The 22,424-nt window shown below is 41.2% G+C and overlaps 1 protein-coding gene across 2 annotated transcripts in view; it reads left to right on the top strand.

The window, feature by feature from the left end:
* Positions 1-22,424, top strand: part of LOC117450139 (ERC protein 2-like) — a 145,384-nt gene that overhangs the window by 48,777 nt on the left and 74,183 nt on the right. For both annotated transcript variants that reach the window (XM_071203774.1, XM_071203775.1), the window contains exons 7-11: positions 755-892; positions 5,990-6,178; positions 10,992-11,033; positions 11,782-11,975; positions 18,511-18,604. In XM_071203774.1, the coding sequence (XP_071059875.1) occupies positions 755-892; positions 5,990-6,178; positions 10,992-11,033; positions 11,782-11,975; positions 18,511-18,604 (657 nt within the window). The remainder of the gene's footprint in view (positions 1-754; positions 893-5,989; positions 6,179-10,991; positions 11,034-11,781; positions 11,976-18,510; positions 18,605-22,424) is intronic.

The raw sequence follows: 22,424 nt of genomic DNA, 5'->3' as shown, positions 1-22,424 counted from the left end.
AGCCCTGATCTGAGAAAGGTCCTCTTGGGTCAAATGTCGAATGAATGCTTTGCAGAAGTTACTGAATGGAGCTTTGTCTCTCTTAAAAACAAAACACTAAACAAGAGTAAGATGGAGACATGGAAATAAAAGCTCTAAGCCAGTGCATCTCAGTGAGTCTATCAACTTTGCACATTTAACTGCCTTTTAAGATGACGAGTGAAATATAAAGGAAGGTTGAGTGTGCTTGTGGAAATTATAAGTCACCATGTCACCATCTCCTGTCACCAGATGTGCTCTCCCTTTGTGACTAATGTGTAGACCTCTGGAGACTCATTGCATCGTGCTGTGTCCTACCAGCTGCATCTGCTTGTGTTTTGTCTGATACAGCTCCGAGCACTTTGTGTTTGTGTGTGTGCATGCATGTGTGTCTTTGTGTTCTGTTGTACGGATGTTCATCAGATAAAGGCTTTTGAACACCACAACTGGCTATTACACCACCACTTTAGCAACATGAGGTCTGTCAGTCAATGGGATGAATCAGCTCTTAGTAAAACTTGACTAAACTGGTACTGAAGCTGATTTGGTCACACCATGTTATGGTTGTGTTGTTAACACCACTAAGTCTGACTTCTTCTCTCTTCATGGATCAAACCCTAATTATCTTGATGAGGCTTTTATTGCTGCTCATCTTTAACCTTTTTGATTATGAGTTGCTTCTTCAACATCAATATGCTAACTTGAGCTCTTCTTGTCTCTGTCCTTCTCTTTTCAGATTGAAAACCTGTTGGAGCAGTTAAAGGATAAGGACAAACAGCTGGCTGGGTTGAGGGAAAGGGTCCAAGGCCTCCAAACTGACTCCAGCAACACAGACACAGCCCTCTCCACTCTGGAGGAAGCCCTGTCAGAAAAGGTACAGAAAAGAGGGAGGGGTGAAGCGAGGGTACGGATGGCATTGTTGAAAAGGTTGTAAGTTTTAAAAAAAGGCAAACACCTACTGCCGAGAAGACGGACTCAAGGTGAGGGTTGAGGTTGCTACAGTATGTTAGAATAGTTGCTGGGTCGATGGTGTGAAGAATTATGCACACTATAAATGAAGAAAACTAAAGCTTGGTTTTAGATGCAGACAATAAAAAACACACATAATGAAACTATTTGACCACCACTTGGTCTTGAAGAGTCGGTAAATGTTTACCCATTGAGGCACACTGCTCTTTCTGTAAGCTGGTATCCGGCATACGGCTTAATTAAGTTGCGTGGTTTGTTATGACTCACTGCCATAATTTACTGACACAACCTCCAGATTTATAGGGCTGGGACCACAGGAGATGAGGTCCTCTTAGAAAACAGTAAGGGAGAGAAGGGATGGGGAGGTCTAAGGTGAACATAGACAGAGGATTAGTCCCTGTCTATAACCAAGCCGAACATAGGGAGGCGATGATCTATAGAATAAGAGGAGGATGGAAGTTTTGAAAGGGGGAGGAATGGAGGGATGGAAAAGCCGTATGGCAGAAGAGGCACAGCCCTGATGGAAGAGGTGGCCCCAGAATTAAGGGAGGGAGAGGTCAAGGAATGTAAGGGTGGAGGCTGAGTAAAAAATGAGTAACTTCTGCTAGACATATGAGAAAAGAAGAGAAATAACAGAGCTAGCAAGAGGAATACAGTTTCAACGGATCAGACTGGGATGGAAATTCAATAACTGATAACAGCCACACACATATAGAAGAAAAGATTAGCAACTGGTACCGTGTGTGAACATAATGAGAGAGAGACAAAGTCTGGAAAGTCTCAATGTCATTTATACAATGCCGGTCCAATGTTAGTAAAATATCATTATAATTGATTTTTGGATTTACTAGCCTACACAGCCGAGGCAAATAGTATAATGAGCACCCATATTTATTGGAAGACACACTGCTGCATAAAAGCTCATAGCTGAACTGCCATGTGAATCAAGGTGAACTGAACAGACTCACTTCACATCCGTGGACGGGTGAGTGTATGATCTGGATGTTGATCGTAAACATGCTGCTTTTGTTGTTTTTCTGGAAACATGAGAGAGCAGCTGGTCTCCATAAAGCAGGGGACCTCCGGCCCCCGGGCCGTATACGGCCCGCGAGACCATTTGGTTTGGCCCTCGAGGTAATTTATAAACACACGCAAAAAAGAAAACAAATTAAAGAAATCTAGACTGCAAAATAATTAAACAAGCAAGTGCCTGTTTTTCCTGGCAACGGTCATGGTCCTTGAACACAACACGAGCCTAACGTGTCATCACGTGGTATATGTCTCGTCTGACAGGGGTGCAGTGCTGACGGAGAGCACCAGAACGCCACTCCGGAACTTCAAATAATTGCAGTACCCATAAGTCCGTAGGCTACACATGCCGCAGTTTTTGCGTGGCTGTGTCTTTAGTTGTAAACCCAGTCGCGATCTGTTCATCTGTCATTCTGATCATACAGTCAATAACTGTGTTGTTATTAGCATCTGGTTAGCTAGCTATGCTAACGAATATAAGAAGCTTTTTCTCCAACCAGTGAGGTAAAGGCACATCTTTATATGATCATTATAGTTATCAAAAAACAAGAGAATAAAGTAAACAGGTATAAAATACTATATGACAGTAAAAAAAAGTTGTTATTAATAAACAAGAATACAGTTTGAAAGGAGAGTGATTTGTAAAATATCCATAAAGAAAAAGTAAATCTGCTTACAGTTCTGTTTCATATGGGTTTTGAGAGATGTTTCCATAGATCTCTTCATTTTGCTCTCAAAGTGCACCAGATTGATGCTTTCAACTTCAATATTTAAAAACAAATCTTCCCGGGGGAGCATGCCCCGGACCCCCCTAGAGGAGGTCCCCCCCCCCACTTAAATCATGTCCACATGGATAGGAAACTAAATACATTTGCACACATCTTGTGTCCATATCTTTCTGTTTTGGTGGTCATGCCACTCCGTGCACGTGCATGCATGCGCGAGGCATGGTGAGATATCTGGATTAAGAGGTTTCTTTTTCTTTGCACAGCATGAAAGAAAGGCCAAATGAATGTGCTGTGATTTTTAAGCAGAGGTCAATCATTTGTATGGCCCTCGGAGGATGTTGAAAAAATTGAAATGGCCCTTGAGAGGAAAAAGGTTCCCCACCCCTGCCATAAAGCCTCACCTCAGCCTCACTACTGTATACTGAAGATGAATGGTATTGCTGGCTACTGTGGTGTCAAATGCGGTACATTTCATCACACAGACTCAGTTTGGTACCCAATATAACCCCATTGATTTTGCCATATTCCCAGGTAAATAGCAACTGCGGGAAACTTGAAAGCTGAACGTTTTTTTCTTTTACATAAACCTTTTGCAATGTAGTTAGCTTGGCTTGATTTCAGTGTGACTCGATCTTGCTTAAGTTTGTAGAATGTTTGAAGTTGTGGCTAGAAGACATTTCTTTGGTACTAAAGTCTTAAAAAATGATTGCTTTGGCGCTGCAGGCTAAATAATGGTTCCCATTTACATGTTTGTTTGCACTGCAGGCTAAAAGATGGATGCTGGTTTACATGTTGTTGGCACCTGCTGCTGCTTAAGAGTTTATAGAGTTCCCAGTTAGGACAGATGTGGGTGTCCAGCCATATATCTTGTTTTGCCCGTGGCTGCCACTTTTTTATGTGTGTTCCCATGTGCACATAGTCTATTTGTGCATGTTTATGCCTATACATGTCTGTGTGTAAAACTAGCATGTGTTACTTGTGTTTACCCAGTCAGATCAACCAAAAAAAGAAAAGGAGGTTAGGGAGGTGGAGTGTTCGGGGACAGCAAATGGCATTAGCATGAGCTTCATCATCTACACAACGTAAGGTTATGATATCTGCTCTGTATGTCTGCTTAAAGATTGGATGTTACAAGCCACAACCGAGTGAGCCAATCATTGCTAAGCGAACTGAAAACAGCTGATCCCAATTAGCCAATACAAGCGTGACTTCAGTGCTCTGCCTGAACTAGTGATATGCTTCATTACTGACATTTTGAAAGGTGGTGTTAATGCTAGGTCAAAGTTCAAACAATTTCCAATCTAATGAAATCAACTCCATGTTTTTTTTTGAGCAATTCTAAATCGGAGGAACATCATTAGCGCTGAGTCAGCTTACAGTGCCCACTCAATAAACATAATGTGTTTTTACACAATGGTAAGTGCTTTGACTGATCATGGGAAAGCAGGTTAAGTGGAGTCAGACAGGAGGGTGCTTGATCACATATATATGTGCGGGTGTTTGTCAGTAGGCTGTGAACATGTCCTTTGATTTTAAGTCTGTATTTTACTTGATCGACACTGAATTAGCATCCATTGAATCAACAAGGAAAAATGCTTTGTGTTCTCCGAAATCAGTCTTTTAATAGACAAGATCTTGGCTGATGTGTTTTTCATTCAGTACGTAGATGTTTTCACTTAAAATGATCTTTTATCACCTACATTTGTTTTTGTTGCTGACAGACTTTGAAATGAATAGCATAATGGTATTATAAACTGCAAATCCCTTTTCTGCCTTGGCCCATCTGTTTACCCAGAAACCACTTCTGATGCAGCCTACATATAATTCAGCTGTGATGAGGAGAACATTGGCGAGCTTTTCAGACTTTGTGGTCAACACAGGGTGTGTGTAATGTGTTTACAAGAGTGAGTGTGTGTGTTGCTAATCACACTCCCTGTCACAAACCTGCTCTTGGAGCCAGTCGCCAGCCACAGTACTGTGGTTCTAATTAACAGACGAGGGCATTGTGCCCAACGAGCCCTGCTCTTTGGTGCTTTTATGTATGTGTGTACTGTATGTGTGTGTTTGTTTGTGTGCGTGTGTGTCCCTGTCTGTGATGTTATGTGTGTGTGTTTGTGTTTTGTTTATGTATAGTATGCTCCATACTTAAGCCTTATAAAGGCAGATTTAATTATCACATCCCGGTCTCTTTTCCCTGAACTCCATCCTAGAGATATTTCAAAATGTGGGGAAAACACCCAGGCCCTATTAGCCATGTGGTCTCTCTCCCTCTGTTCGTTCTCTCTCACCCTCTCGTCTATAGCTCACTATGCAGTGCATTACTGTGCCAGGTCTAGTTAGTGGGTGTATTTGTCCAATTACCCCGAAGTTTAAAGCTGCCAATCATGCGGCGATGCCACATCGTAAAGCGTCATTGCTGAGCTGTGCTCTATGCCTAAATAAACACCTGAGTAAACACCTTGATAATCACTTCAGTCCACACCTAAACACACACACACACACACACACACACACACACACACACACACACACACACACACACACACACACACACACACACACACACACACACACACACACACACACACACACACACACACACACACACACACACACACACACACACACACACACACACACACACACACACACACACACATACACCTTAACACGACCTACTACACACACCTTGCATGCTTGGCCACCCATGGTGTGGACCTGGTCTCAGGCCAATGGCCAAATCCTTAGTCCTCTTGCTGTCCAGTGTGATTAAAGAAAAGAGAAAATGATGATATAAACACTCCAGCTTGGTTTAATAGCAGGTGATGAGAAGCCGTTAGGATGTGATCTACTGTTCTGTCCAACTTTCAATAAATCTATCTCTGTCCCTCAACCCTTCTCCTACTTCCTCCGTCTCTCTGTGTTCTACTGCTCTGATCTTCTCTTGACCCTACTATTATTTATGGCCCTATTATTTATGTCAGGCCTTTATGAGTTTGTCTGTGGCCTGGTTTTGCAAGAGATGCTGGCAAGCCTAAGCAGACTCTGGTTCCGATTTTTTTATAATGATAGGAAAATAAAACGGTAATCACACAGGGCTGAACATCTTTTACACACTGGGAGCAAAACCCACAGTTTTTAAATCTGAACAAACATGTATGCAAATAATACCTATTGTCCCTACTATACTCCTACTCCCATCTCTTATCAAACCTCTCTTATCTGTTGTTCTTTTACTAACTCAGGAGCGTGTGATTGAGAATCTGCGCGATCAGAAGGAGCGGGAAGACAGGGTTCGCACGGAGGAGCTGGATCTGATGAGGAAGGAGAACCAGCTATTAAAGGACAAACTTTCAGTACTGCAGCCCCTGAAACTGACTCAGAGTCAGCCTGCCATCGCCGTCCTGTCCACAAACCAGAGGCCTGATGAAGAGGTCAGTATGGATTGTTTTGATCAAGGTAATAGAATGTGATGTTTTGTAAATAGAAAAAGGTGCGTGACATGCATTGTGGTAGTTCAGGTAAATATGTGTTGGCTATTGTATTACATTGAATTTAAAATATCCAAAACAAACTCTGTGGTTCAAACTTTGCGTGTGGATATGAGCACTGTACACAGGATTGGTAGTCTGGTATGTGTGTGGACAGCAGACAAACGGCAATCAATATTTCATCGGCATCCACATCATAACAGAGTTGCACATGCTTCCACACTTGTGTCAGTCTCTTCAATGAGCCAAACAGACCTCATAAAACAAACACATTTCTCGAAATCTTTTACTTCTGAAATCTCAAAAGGAACATCAAGACACTTTATAATTATATTTTATTGTACATAAAGAATGAAAATAATTAACTTTACAACCACTCTGCATTGGTGTAATACCCTGCTTGCACCCTGTATTTACACTGCGTACATCTACTGTAATAGTCATTCCACTCTTACCTCCCTGTGCGCATCCACAATATTGTTAGCAACTCCCGAGCAAAGGGCCTGCCTGCACTTTGTCCCACAGGATAAAGGGATGAATTAAGGGAGAGTGATTTATGAACGTAAAAGATCCCTCAATCCCTGTTCAGGTGCCAAGTCAAAGCCTGGCTGTCTTTTTTCTCCCTCTTTTTCCTCTCCAAGGCCTACAAGCCAGGACAGAATCTCGCCCTGCCAGAATTTATGAGAATGTTTTTTTTATTCTCATAAAAAGCATACACACATTTAATTCCTGTGAAATGATATCTTGTTGAATGTTGACGAGGCACCACATGAAAGCAAAGCATCTCAGTAACTCTTTGCAGCCAGTAGATTCACACTCTGACAGAAGTGTTGCCATAATTGGAATATGTTGTGTACTCGACAGCAATCAGACCTGTTATGTAAACTTGAAGATTATTCAGAAACACAGATGTTTGTGTGTATATATTTGTTAGTATGTGTGTGTGAGTGTTTCTTTCTGTGTGCCTGTGCATGCCTGCCAGCACAGACTAGACTGTTGAATGCATGTTTGTGCGGATATATGAGTGTCTGCATGTGTTTAAGTTGTAGCAAAGTCATTTAAATTGCCATCATCATCATCATGAAAAAATGTGCCTTCCCTAAAAGAAACAGTAGTCAGTAAAACCCTAATGTCTGATGAATGCAAACTGCTTTTTGTTGGTCTGTGTCCGTGTGTGTGTGTGTGTGTGTGTGTGTGTGTGTGTGTGTGTGTGTGTGTGTGTGTGTCCTTCCTAACAATGTCACAGTACAGGATTAGTCATTGTTTTTAGTAAAACATATTTAGTTTGCCTATGTCAAAGAAGACCGTCTCTGTAATTTTTCTTAATGCAATTTATAATTATTTGAAAATACTGAAAAACACCTTGAAACACTGTTCAAGGTCTTTGTGTTACAAATGTTTACTTTTATTGAGGTTGTATATGTAATTTATTTTACAATTAAGGCACACAATATTTGTGTTTGCTTGAGAGATTTTTCCCTATACAACTTTTGGTAGGATATCTCCAGACTGGCACCCAATAAAATAAAAACAAAAACTAATAGTTGGACACAAAAGCCGTCACAAAGTGTGTTTGATCCTATTGTAGTGCATTGGAGTGTGACAGGTTGTGAGGGCTGTAATACTCAGTAGGTCAGAGGTGAACTGACATGGTGCCTGAGATTAGATTCTGATCAAACCGACTCTCCACACATACATATACGTTCGCACGCGCCATTTGCTTTAGCAGGGCTCCAGAGTGTTACCAAAAGTCTGTCAAGTGCGACTAAACATTTTCATAGGTAGCACCAGTGCGCCTGACATTTAGCAGGTATCTCTCTCTGTGTGTGTGTGTGTGTGTGTGTGTGTGTGTGTGTGTGTGTGTGTGTGTGTGTGTGTGTGTGTGTGTGTGTGTGCGTGCGTGCGTGCGTACGTGCACCTCAAGCAACCTCACAAGCTAAAAAAAACGGTAATTTAAAATGTATACAACTGTTGGTTGTTTCTACATCAGAGAAAATCCTTTGGTGCCCTTTACACCTGTCCCTGGCACTGAAAGGCCCAGTCTGTCTCCCCTGTCGCCAGTAAGATGCCTAATCCTCACCAGAGCCGCCAGATTCAGAGGGGGCAGCAAAAAGTGTGTGTGACACTGTAGATTTAATACCAATACAAAACTTCACTGCTAATTTTTTTTTTTTCTTTAAAACAGCCTGTTCAAAACAAGAATGTTGCTCAGCTTTCAATCATGGAGTAGAAACAACTGGTCATCAAAAGTCAATAATAGTTTTGTCTCCAATCGTTTACTTGAAATGGGCAGACATTTGTTGGCGGAAAACAAAATGATGTTATTGTACTACTTTAAAAAAATATTTCTGCTATAAAGATTCATCCAGTGTTGACCTAAAACTAGACAGCAAATTATGTTTGGTCTTAATTAGCTAAATTAAAAAAAATCCTAAGAAAATGTGTTCAAACCCTCAATCCCTTTTGTTAATGCAACTTAAATATTGCTGTGACACTCCACAAAATATTAATAAATCTGAATAATACATTTTATTTTGCAAACCAGCTTCTTATAGTAAATGCTTTAAAGTTTCTAAAACAACTCTAAAGTTGTATTAGCAATAGCCTCAATTGACGATAATCTCATATTTCTGAAATTCATACGAACATTGAGGAATAAGCTTTTTGCCTGACGGCCATTTACCTCATGCAGATATGCTGTGGCCCACACACTGTATCTGCAGATGTTTGTATCGCTGACTCAGTCGAGCTATGAGTGGATCTTTTTATCTTGACCTCACAGCTTTGTTGACTTCACTGCCTCCTCATCCACTTCCCATAAAACAGTATTTGTTGATTCCGAAGTTAATAAAGGACTTCTGAAACTAAACACTAGTTCTTCAAAGAGAACATTGTAAAGCACCTAAGGGAAGGCTGCATGTGACCTTTTCAGATAGGGTTGGCGTACATCAGCAAGGAGGCACCACACCTCAACTCACTTTTGTCCTATTCAAAAAACTATGTTTCCAACCAGGCAAATGTCTTATCCTTATGATACATACATGACACTTTTTCCTATTCCTTTTTTTATTTTTTATTGGAAGAAAATATGAAGATTAGATTTATCAGACATTGATTGTTTGCACTGACTTATCTTTAATGAGATAGAAACCTGTCATATCTACGATATATTATACTGTATACTCGAGACCGTTATTACCCTCAGGAGTAAAAAAGATAGGTGCTGGGTATCCTGTGACCCAGTTTAGATCCATGGTGGCCACACATATTTAACTTATTTGTAATATTTACAGTTCAGAGACATTTCCAGGAATGATAATAATAATTTCAGTGACCAAATATGTAATCGTATCTTTACTGGTCTTCCCCCTCCTGTCATAATATCACTAATTCCTGTTGGACCAGCTGTCTTTTAGCTCCTGCTTTTCCCCTCTCTGTACTTTCCAACGTAAGAACATAAACTCTCGTCTACTTAGCCTTAATGCATTTTGTGCAAGCTCAGATTGGGTTTGATGTGTGTGTGTGTGTGTGTGTGTGTGTGTGTGTGTGTGTGTGTGTGTGTGTGTGTGTGTGTGTGTGTGTGTGTGTGTGTGTGTGTGTGTGTGTGTGTGTGTGTGTGTGAGGCTAGGTGCAGAGGTAATGGGGGTGAGGAGGAGTTAAAACAATGACTCTGCTTTCCTTCCTGAGGACCAACTTGTACCCCTTTTTCAATTGTTTTCAATCTCTAGTTCACTGTTTTTAATATCCAGTAAAGGCATGTGTCTGTACACAGGCAGCACAGTGACAAGCTTATGGGGCTTTTTAGGTCACATGTGGCACATATATTGTAGACAGTCAGTCAAACTCATATATACCTGGGGCAGGACTAAAATAAAAGACATTATAAGTGTGTGTTTTAAATAAATGGTTTAAACGGTTTATTGCTGAGCTATCTGACTGTATCTAAAAAAACATGTGCCCATGGCTGTATCTCCCATATACAGAGGCCCATGTATACAATGGGTTCATCTAGTTTTTTTTTTAAATGGTAAAGAATTGGCTAGCGGTAACAGTTGACAGTCATTCTTTGTTTGTTTTTTAATAACAGACTCAAGCATAGCTACATGTACAGCCCCAGACCTATGTAGACCTGACAATAAATTGCTGTGTGTGAGTGTACTGTATGTGTGTGTTTGTGCCCCCCCCCCCCCCCTTGATGATGTTTAAACGAGTGGCCTCAGCTGTTTCAACAAGTTAACCAATCTTCACAAACACAGTAGACAGAGAGTAAAGGCCAAGCGAAACAGAGACAAGTAGAGAGAAAGATAATTCTAGGGTACAAACTTCCTCTGGGATATTTTTCTCAGAGAAGAAAGAATACATCAGTGTTTCTCTGTTTTTTTCAACATTTTACTTTTGGAGAGGTTTGGTGGTCTCATAAAATCGCAGCCATACAGGGAGAGACAGTAATTTTATAATGATAATGACTGAACTCCAAACTCTACTGACAGAAGCCCCAGGGAGGCAACTGATAGACACAAACCACACAAAATCAGTCAGCAGAGAAGAAGGGGGGGGGTGATGAAATGATGAAATGATGATAGCGGATGAAGGCACAGACTGGTTCTGCTTCAGATAGACAGTGACCCTGACCACATCTGCAGGACCTAACTGACCTTGTATACAGTTACAGTCAGTCTCCAATCTTCAGTCTTAGAACATGTAAAATTGTATATTGTACCTGGTTCTTAAACTCTGTTTTTACTTTGCCTTCTAGGCAACAGCCAAAGTAGATGGACCCCCAGCACGAAGCCCCACAGTAAGTTATGTATTTAATGCTTCTTGGTTGTTGGTGCTCGTGTGTATGTGTGAGGCCATTTTAGGACATCTCAGATGCTCTGCTCTCTGTTGCCAGACTAACTTGTATCTGTCTGAGCTGTATTTTGTCACGCTTAGCTCAACATCCATCAGTCATATCTTTCCTTTGTCATTTTAAACCGTTCCCTTTCATTCTTAACTCTGCTTGGTCAGACTTCAGCTGCACCACAGCCTCACTTGTAGTTTATTAACTTCAGGTGTCCTTTGTTACGCTCAGCTTTTATCCCCTAGAGTTGGCCTTTCACCTGAAACAGGATAGCATGCTAATACTTACAGTTAACAAAGTAGCATATTGAGGTATTAGCATAATATTTTCCATAATTCTATCATACCATGATACAAGTAACAATTTGAGGTTTTTCACTTAGAAATATATTGTTTTTTAAGTTGCAGCTTCATGATTGTGTTGTACATTCTATTGACTAACTAACTTAGTTAATTCATATTTTGCAATGCTGAAATGATCCAAAATATATCTGTAGGTGGAGTACAGAAGAAGAGTGTGTTATTTGCTGACAAAGACCAGCTAAGGCTAATGCGTGTTGAAGTATATGACAAAGTTTAAACGTAAAGTTATGTCCGAAAATAATCTTTAAAAAGAGCAGCCCTTGAAAAGCCTTGTATGAGATGGCCTAAATAATCCGTGCAGGATATTACTTTCTCTCATATATCCTCTTCTTCCCCCCAAGACCCAAAACATAGAAGAAGCAGTCCGGAAGTGTCCAGACATCACAGACCGTCTGAGGCTTCTGGAGCAGGAAGTGGCTCGCAACAAAGAGGATTCTGGGAAATCACAAGTGGAGGTTGAGAGGCTAATGATGGCTCTGAGGGATGCTGAAATGGACAAATTGCTCAAGGAGAAGAAAATTGCTGACCTTGAGAGGTGAGGGTCCAAACTTCAATCATATATATCCATAACAACACACCATGTGGGTGTCCTCAGAGAGCAGTGTCCTTCCAAGTGACCGGATCTTTCTCAGATCTCAAATCTTTCCTAAGTGGTGTATAAAAGAGTAATCCATGAGACATAAACTGTCTAGATTGTGTCCTCCCTGCACTTGAAACCACTTCCACGCTGTCATGCCTTTTGCCTGATGTCATCACACTAGAAACTAGAAATGCACATTGTGACCTATGCAAGTGAGGTTTTTAATCACTTGGTTTAATTTCTTATCATTTGTTTCATGTATCTGCAGACCTGGGTAAGTATTTCTTAATATCACCAACACTGTCAGTAGCCATCACTTTTGACATCATGGAATGACATTTTAGGTTATTATAAATGTTCCCAGGTATAAAGTTGGAAATGGAGGAATTTTGGCTCAAATCTAATTCCCGGGGAGAATTGACTCTCCCATTGGGACGGTAAATGGATCATGCATTTACAGCAAAACATCTCAGTCCTTATTCCTGTCACCGCAATAACACAATGAGAGACTTTATATGTTTCCTGTCTTATGTCACTGGAGACTTATAGCCTCTCTGTTGTGTTGAATTCCGCTAAGCTTCTTCCCATTTCATTGCTATCATGTGTGTTTTCCTTCATGTCATTCCGTGTTTTCACATACGTGGCGGTAAACCCAACAGGTAAGTGGTTTTGGGTATGTCTGTGCATTACTGTAAAGGCATTCAGCGTGTGTCTGTGTGTTTGTGTGCCTGCCTGTGTATGTGTGTGTTTGTGTGTGTTTGTGTGTGTGTATTTGAGTTTGCCAGGAAGGCAGACAGCAGCATGCCAGTGGGAGGTGGTGTATCCAGCCCACACACTGGCTGTTTATACTACTCTGTTTATTACTGGCACAGTACTACTCAATTATCATCTGATTTATGGATTGGCATGTTTTATATATATGCCCAAATGAGAGGTTGTTTAGTGCCAACACAAAGGTACTGCAAGTTGGTGTCTGTGTGTGTATTCACTTCATGTGTGCATGTGCAAAAAAGTAGGGTAAAATGATGTTTTCGTGTGTCTTGTTTCCGTACAAAGTGGATCTTAACTTGAAGCTGTTTGTGTGCTTGTTGGCATGTGTGTAGATTGACAGTGGGAGCTTTCTCTATTGGTCAATCGCCAACTGCACAAAAGAAACCATGAATGTGAACGAAGTATGTGCACAAAACATTTGATTTCAACACAAGCTGGCCCCATAAGGTTCAATATAGTTCTGAATGGCTTCTAATGCATCTGGTTAGGCTGTATGTACTGAATCCAACATAGTTTCCTGCCTCATTCATTACCCGTTTTACAGACTGCACTCTGGCAGGGATACCGTGTGCTGACTCAAACTGTGTGGGAACGCATGGGTCTTAAGTATAACAGGGATACAGTAGCTCCCGCAGACTTTGTTCACACAGTTTACTCTCTGTTTCAATGTGTTTGTGCATGCGTCATAACAACCTCTACATGTCTGCTACTCACATGCACCTGTAACCAGAGTGTGCGCATGCACATGTGTGTGCTCACTGTAAGTTAGTTCCTGTGTGCAGTGTTCGGGGTCCGGAGGTTGAAGAGTTCACCTCAATGTGTCTATCGTATCGAGGTGCTGTCTCATGTCAGACTGTCACTTCTATGTGTCTGACCCCTCCCTGTTGGTCAGCATGTAGGGGTCAGAGGTCAAACACATGTCAGCTGCAGGTTATCAGAGGAGGATCCACTGCAGTTAAACACTGCTGCTGTAATGTAAATAAAATACATTTGTTTTTGCATTTCAACCTTTACTTGACAGAGGACAGTGTAGAAGTGGGGAGGGAGGGGCAAGGTGGGAGTTATATGACAAGCAACGAAGGCAGAACCCAAGAAATGGCTGTTTTATGAACACTCACTCCATTTGCACTTTATGTAAGTTAAATGCCATCTGTAGAATACAGTGGAGCATCCAAAAACAGACACAATAAATGGTGCTTGTGTGTGTCTGTGCACATGTTGCTACGTGACAGCATGGGTGGACAGTTGTGTCTGTTTGCTGATTGGACTTCTGTGTAAGACAGTGCAAGACGTGTCTGGGCAGAGGATGGATGTCTTTTTAATCAGACTGTTTCTGTTGGAACTCGGTCAGATGGCCTGTTGACCACTATCTGAATGGAGAGAGAGAAGAACAGATGAGGACATATACACTTTCTCATCCAGTTGGCAGTGATGCAGAGAGAGTGCAAGATAAATGTAGTCAGCAGGTCATTGTAATAAATACCTTCCAGCACAAGGGAGGCTCACTCGCAGCTCTTTCATTGCCTCGAGCTCCTCGTGATCTACTGTAAGTCTTCAGTGATAACATCAGGTAGTTTATTGTTAGTGTTTTATGTACTGCTTTGTGTGTACACTGTAGGTGCAAATCCTAGCTAATCTGCCTAAGGGATCAGAGACACTGAACAGGCTTTGAGGAAAGCATCTGTATCAGCTGTTAACACTAATGCAAGTAGTTGGATTTGTTAAGTAGAGCCCTGAAAGCCGTGGTGGTTAAAGAGCTCTTGGAGCAGTCTGTGCACATATGGTAGACTCAAATGAAAAAGTGTCTTAGTATGACATTAGGAGTGAATCATTCTGATCATTTACCTATGAATTGAATCAAGTAGTACTTTCATCAGCCATAAGTGTGTTATTATGAGTTTGATGCTTTGAAGAATCTCCAGTTTGTGACAAAGGTTGTTCAAACATGGAAACAAAAAAAGAAAATGTATGTTTTGGGTGAATTTAAAGCCTTTTTGTATTTTCCTTTTCTTTCCCTTACGGCTATAAATTGTAAACCAGTGGATTTATTTTGTATATTTCTTAATGCTGTTACAGTCCTATAGTGTTCACGTTCCTGTGGAAATGTGGGAGCTAGATTTGGAGAAATAAATCAGCCTCCCAGTTTCACCATGTCACAGCTATTGAAGTGGTAAGCACTCTGGTATGTAAGGGAGGGTTTCAGGAGAAAGGAGGTTTGTGTATATGTGAACTTATGTATGCACTATATGTGTGTGAGTGTGCACGTGTGTGTCTAGGCTGACACTGAGGAGCATACATGCTGAAGGTAGTGTAGATGGTGAGGGTATGTTGGTTGTTATATAGGAATTGACGGTTAGGACAAATATTAATTTGCTAAAAAACAGTTTGCGCAAAAAAAGACACATGTTATGTTGGGCCTTATTCCTATGCCCATAATCAAAACTCAGTGTATGATTTGCAGCTGTCCATCTAATTTCTAAGTCCATTTTAGCTTTGAAGAATACCTGTCAACTTCCTGATTGACTGTAGAAAATAGAAAAGCTACACAGGTTTTTCATTCCACACATATCAAATGTAAACACTATCCTCTTACATGTAAGCATGTAGACAAACACGCAGACCAACCACTTCTTTATTTTTTAAACCTCCTTTTGATTTCACCCTGTCATCTACACGCAGACATGATACAAAAGCAAGAGCTAAATGGTATTTATATTGCAATAATACATGCCTAAGCACAATATAGCATCTATTAGTAATAACCAGACTTGTTAGATCTCTCAGCACTGCATGACAAGCGCCTAATAGTACCTTGTCTCTTTTCCTTCTTTCTTCTTCTCCTGCACTTTCTTTTTGCACAACAGAGAAAATGCATTTATTTCTGATCATATCTTGCCCTTATTCCTTATATTGTGCAAACCTTGAAATCAGAGGATTTTATTTCACTCTACTGTTTATTAAAAGAGAGGAGAAGGAGACACAGTAATTAAGACTTATGAAGAGGAGATACAAATCTTTGTTTCCCCTTTAAGGTTATTACTACCTTTAACCTTTATTTAACCATGACAAGTCAACTAAGAATACAGACTCTATTCAAGAAACACCCTATTTAAAATGCACAGTTTCCCACATTCAGATCTGGGAGAGTCCCAGTGAGACCGCAGCTTCCGACTGTTGGCAACTCAGCAGCTCTACTGAAGCCATTCACCTCCTTTTTGTGCCATGCTCAAGGGTGTGTGAGCAACACTCCTTGAGCATTCATTATTCACTTTATTTGTATTTTTATCAATGTCATTCTAAAAGGATGTGAGTTGTAAGACCGGAGAGTTAGTGAAAAACAAGTAAAGGAGAGTTAAAGAGTTGATGGAAAAGAGAGGGTTGATGAGCTAAGATAGAAAAATAAAAACATGTATAAAGAGAGATACACAAGGTAAAAGAAAGAGCTGTGTTTTGACCGCCAGGAATAAAGCGGGGCTGCTTATGTTGGAAAGCAGAGGTGTGCAATGCTCCAGGTGAAAGAAGCAAGAGGAAATATGACATTACTTATTACACGTAGTTTAGGAAGTGGTTGGATTCATGCACAATGCTCTCTCTCTCTCTCTCTCTCTCTCTCTCTCTCTCTCTCTCTCTCTCTCTCTGTGTCTCACTTCATCTTTCTTTGAAATGTCACAGCCATAAAATACTATTTTCCCTCTATGAATTTTCTCCTTCTGGTACTCAACAAATCACAGTTCTCCTTCATATTTTCCACTCACATACAGCCCAGCCCGTCTTCTCATTATTCACACTCTACGTGCCCTCGTTTGCCTTCACATTGGTCAAAACATTGACTTCATTTCGCACTGATGGGTTGATGGGGGTATATCAGCTATCAAAAGGGACCAGCGTGTCTGCTGGTTTATACACCTGTGCACGTGCTGGCTGTGTGTGATAGCTGATATGCCCTCATGGCAACTTTGCCTTCCATGGACATGCCTGTGAGCTTATAAAAACACACACTCGCAGACATCAAAGTTTGCAGTATAAACAGATGATTCGCCTCCTCTTCTCCACTGGGTAAATATGTGCACATGTATATAATGTGTGTGCCGACCTTTGATAAATAATGCTATCAGAATTTAATGATAATCTTTATTTAAGGAGCGCTTTTCAAAACCCACTCGTAGAAGTGATAACAACATATAAAATCAACAGCAAAGTCTTAAAAAAAGTAATAAAGAAGTTAGCCAGACACATGAAAATACAGGCTTAACAAACTGACCAAAGCTGTGCTATAGTACTAGGGGAAGATTATCAGATATTAATAGTGTGTGTGTGTGTGTGTGTGTGTGTGTGTGTGTGTGTGTGTGTGTGTGTGTGTGTGTGTGTGTGTGTGTGTGTGTGTGTGTGTGTGTGTGTGTGTGTGTGTGTGTGTGTGTGCGTGTGTGTGCGTGTGTGTGTGTGTGTGTGTGTGTGTGTGTGTGTGTGTGTGTGTGTGTAGATGTGTGTAACTGTATTCATCATCTATGAATGTTAGTTATAATTTACATTAATTGCAAACCAACATAACTCATAAAAACTGACACATACCATTCTAAGCGCGGTGACAGCAAGTATGTGCCCATATGTGGGGGCAGCTTGTATGTGTTTCCCAGAGTAAACACACCCGTGTGGATATGGAATAATAATGTGGCGCTTTAAGCAGCTGCTTGGTCACAGCCTGTTTACAGTGTTAGAGGGTTCTCTTAAGCGCTAATTTGTCACTGTCAGCTTTTTCACACTTCTACACATGTTTTTTTTTTTTCAAGTGTGAAGGCCAAACGAGGAGCTCGAAGAGTGTGTTTTGATTCTATTTTGAGAGTACTCGTGAGAAGATATAGATTGCGTTTGTGTCGGCGCAGCTGTGTGTGTCCTATGGTGAATGGGCTCTGTGGGATCACATGTGTTTGCACCATGGAGGGTTTTATTGAGTGTGAGTGTTTGTCAATGCATATTTTTATATGTATACACACATATTTTTATATCGAGTGTGGGTCATACATTTCTGGCAACAGAAGTTCAGTAAATGACAGGAAGTAGTCATTGTTTTGAGGTAAATATAAAGCCATCCTGGCTGGGTAATACACGGTTAGGCTCTGTTATCAGGACCTCAGCATGCACAGCGCTGACAGCAGATGTATTATCCTGTGTGTGAGAGCTGGCAGAGTATATAGACTTTCTAAAAGCACATGCCCTTGTATATGTGCCCGTGTCATCCTGTCTTTTGATCTGTACACTTATTGCACATATCTGTTGTTGAGCATGTGTGTGTGCGAGAATGTGCTTGCATCTCCTGTCTGCATGTGTTTGTGTGTGTTGTTGTTGAAAGATTTACACTGCAGTGTCTCACCTCCATCAGTCAAGTCTCGTCTTGTTCCAATCTTCCAAGACTAAGACAAGACATGCACACAGTACTTACCAGCTTTACTATACACACTATTCCTACCACCAAAACAAATCTGTAAGTAGGTATACATTATGGTAAAAAATCATTATTCAAATAAAAGCAGCACAAATTGTAATGGTTAAGGAAATTGTATTTTAACTAATTGTGGCTTGTATATTGTGTATAGGCTATGTGCGTACATCTTTACCTACAGGACTACACTATGGTCATGCACTTTTTTCTTTGTTTCAATGATTAATTAACAAATCTTTATTGAGCATCTCTTTTTGTGACAACATGTTCCTGTCTCTGAAGGCAAGTCAAGTCCCCTAACATCCAGAAGCAGACAGTGGCGGGTGAGATGACGAAAGATGGCCTGATTGATGGACATCCACACTCTTTATCGCAGGTTTGGATATGTGTGTGTGCGTTCATCTGTTCATTCATTTTTACTCTACTAATGTATACTGCCCAAGTCTCTCCTCTTATTTTCCTATTCACCTCTCTGCAAGACCATTCTCTAAGTATCATCTTTTCCCCTTCATCTATTGCTCTCTAGATTCATCCTTTTTGTATAACTCGGTTCTTCTGAGCAGAGAAAGACATTTCCCAGTCTTTCAAGCCCCCTGCCTTGCCTCCCTGAATGCATCTCAGAGTCAGCCCTCGGTGAAAGAGATAGGCATTTAGTCCTACAGAAATAAGCTCCATATGCTAGCAAGGAGCTGCGGCATAATGGCTCAGAAGTGAATAGTCAGAACTGATGAGTCAGGCAGGAGAGAGCATCTTGATGTAACATCATTTTCTGTCATTGTTATAGTTCTTTTCAGAGGTCAACATGAGTGTCAGCTGTTCGCTTGACAGTGCATCTGTGTCTCTGTACATGCTTGTGTAAGCTTGCACAGCTATGCTGGGGTGTTAATATGCAGAGTGTAGCCATGCCAGGTTATTCCCACAGGACCAATGAAGTAGAGTACACCTCTCTGTAACTCTCTGCCAAAAAGAACCAGAGCTGCTCACAGTATGTTTTTGGTCGAGTTATTTTGTTATTTTTGTGTGTGCTGGCAAGCAGCATCCAACATCCTATTTCCTCTTCTAAACACTGTTTGAGTAGCACACATTAATATTGCTACAACCTGGAAAGAGACATGAACTGAGTGCCAGAAAGAAAGAAGTAGGTACAGGTACGAGTGCATGGGAGTAGTGGAACTGATGTCAGGGAGATAGATGACGTCCACAGAAATAGCTAAATGGAAAGTTCCAGAGATGACTGAAGCCTTGTTTTTTTTTTTTTATCCAAACGGTGTATTTGGTCATTAATGAATTGTAATCAGATGTGTTAGCATTTACCAGCTTTACAGTGGAAACATAAACCTGTGTTTTCGTTCAAATCAACTGTGTAATGGGAGAACCTCACAGACGTTGGCATTTTGGTGCACAGATATCCAGAAGAGTATGATTAAACACAGTGTGCATTCTGTAGATTGTGTTTGCTCAGCAGTCAGGTTGCATCGTGGCCCCATATCTGGCTCCACTTGCCCTGTTTGCTCTCTCTCTAGATGTATCTCTGGTTCCATCAGGAACACAGCACGCTCCGAGGGTAAACACAAACAAACAGTGCCTTCCCTCAGTGCTCCCCCTCCTTCTCCATCCAGGAGAGTTTATGTGGGATGTGGTGATAGCATCTCTCCGCTTCATCGTCTCCATCGCGCCACGCTGCACTTCACAAACACAGAGAAAACACTCGTCGGAAATGTTCACTTTCAAAGCCTTCACACAGGCCTTTATTTCTCTCTTATCTGTAACAAAGGCACTCAATGACACTCGATACCCACCTCTATTTAGAGATACTAGGATTATAGAAAGGTCTTTTTTTTTTTTTTAAACCTGGGGAAAGTTAAAGAAGATCGACACATTTCAGGATTTTCCTTCCTTCTAAGCTTGTTCCCACAACCTGTAGATTTGACTGAAACTGTATATGAAACGTCTGGCCATGCACACATGCTTAACATGTTTTAAACATGAAATGGGACACACAGAAGTTGATGCCGCGCATTTAACATTTTCAACAGAGACAGATGTCTGTGTGGTTTTTGTGCCTGTGTGTGTGAAGCTTAGGATCATAGGTACACAGCTGCTGGAAATGTGCATTCTCTCACTCTCTGCTCGTTTATTTTAGTGATTATAATCCCTCCATCAAACCAGAAAGGGCCAGACTCCATAATGATCCTTCCCCAGGGCATTAGGTGATGATTGGCGCTGCAGAGGCAATTATCTTTCCATTTCTCCCCACTCTGAATCTCTCTATCTCTCTTGCCTTTTCCCCCATTTTTTGTATGTGAAAGCCAGCAATATTCTCTTGTTACTAATAAAACTCAAGTAACACGCAGACATGCACTGACACAGACAGACAGACAGACACATATACTACATAAATGCACACACACACAGAGACAGACAGTTTTTTGGTCAGGTTTCACTTGGGGGTCCAGCGGTGGCAGCCCCATCTCAGTGGGGTGCGTGTGTGTGTGTGTGCATGTGTGTGTTTCTGTCTGATAGGCAGGGTCAGGCCAGTACTTGTTGATTCTGGTGCATCGAATTACTGCCCGTCTGTCACATCCAATTATGACTTTGGACTGTTGATGCACACAGCCTGCCTCTGTACGTGTGTGTGCGGTGTTTGTCGCTCACCTCCAGCTGTGTCGTGCTGACGTGACGAGCCACAAGTATCCGCTTGTGATTTGGCTGCATTGGCGGAATTTTTTTCATCACACTCAGGGATAATCCAACCACTGGTTTTTAAGTCTACCACTGAATAAGTGAGTTGATTTCTTTGGTCATCAAATGTAGTTTTCATGAAGGAGTCAAGCTATTTAATTTTTACCATTGAATTCGAAGAGTTAGCTTCACCATTATCAGGCACAAAGTCAATATCCGCTTAATATTCACAGATTAGGGGCGGTTAAAAGGCCGTTCACATGCCTCTTGCGTGTTCCAGGCACTGTCTTGTAAAATTACTCTCACTTGACTCTTTTCTGTTTTCCATGCGTTTAGCATATTCGTTTTTTGCCATCAAAATAGTTTCACCATGTGTGAGGCACTATTTAGCCTGGAGCTTCTTATATACAATACAAAAACAACTGCCTACTCAGATTGCTGTCAGACTTAATAATAATGTTAGACACAGGCACATTAACGTTGAACTCCACACATCAGCTCTATTCCGGCAAATCTAAAATGGTTTCTCAGCATCCTCGACTCTCAAACTAGCATTTACATGCAGAGCCTTCTGACATTACATTTAAGAGCTCTTGCACCCGCCAATGTGTGTTGCTCCGACACATCTAATTGCAACTTGTTGCCCGTGCCGTGTCATATTAATTATATTCATGCTTCTACAAGTGTGTTATCAAAATGGTGGTGTTGAAGCCTCCAGTGCTGATTCTTACCCTCAACACATCGTTTTGTTCATCTTCTGTTTTGTTGTGATGGCAGATATCTGCTCTGACTCATGCAGAGTATGTATGTTGTTATTCAAAATGATTTCATCAGTGTTGCTACTTCACTTTATGTACGGTGGCGCAATCAGTGGCTTTACAAGTGTTTCATTCTTCATATCAGATTGTGACTTATACCTCCTACATCTGATCTTGTATTTTTGGCCATTTGGGATTTTGTAAGTACCCTCTTGGCAAACCCCTAGCTTTTGTTTTGCAACAAGTACAACTGAACTGTAATTGGTTCAGTTTGAGAAGTGTCTGCTTATCCATGTGACTCCAAGGCCTCTGCACTGCTCCCACAAAAGTGTGAACGTGTGAACTTGAAGGAAAGTCAACTATTAAGGAGCAGGAGAGAGTTTTTTGAAAAAGAAGACGAGAGAGAGAGAGGGGGGTTTATTATTTCAGTCCAGTGTTTTCTTTCACAGTTCCATCACCCAGTGTGGAGAGGGATCCCGTTCCCCCACTCACCGTAGGTGTCAGAGAGGCCACACACAAACTGTGCATGTGATCGTGCACGGTCTACTCCCCACAGCCACACTCTCACATAAGCACACGCTGCACACTCATATAGATGTTGGCAAAGGTCACAGCACTTACACACTCTATCTCTCCATCACTTATCGCTCTCTTCGTCTTGGCTGTGTCTCCTTCTTCTGAGTGAAGTCTTGTTCTTCTCTTGCCTCAGCTTTTTTACTTCCTCAAGTCTTTTCTTTTGATTCTGTTTTACATGGA

This window comes from Pseudochaenichthys georgianus, chromosome 7 (genome assembly GCF_902827115.2).
Source record: "Pseudochaenichthys georgianus chromosome 7, fPseGeo1.2, whole genome shotgun sequence".
NCBI classification, from domain to species: Eukaryota; Metazoa; Chordata; class Actinopteri; order Perciformes; family Channichthyidae; genus Pseudochaenichthys; species Pseudochaenichthys georgianus.
This window is presented reverse-complemented; position numbering and strand designations above follow the sequence as displayed.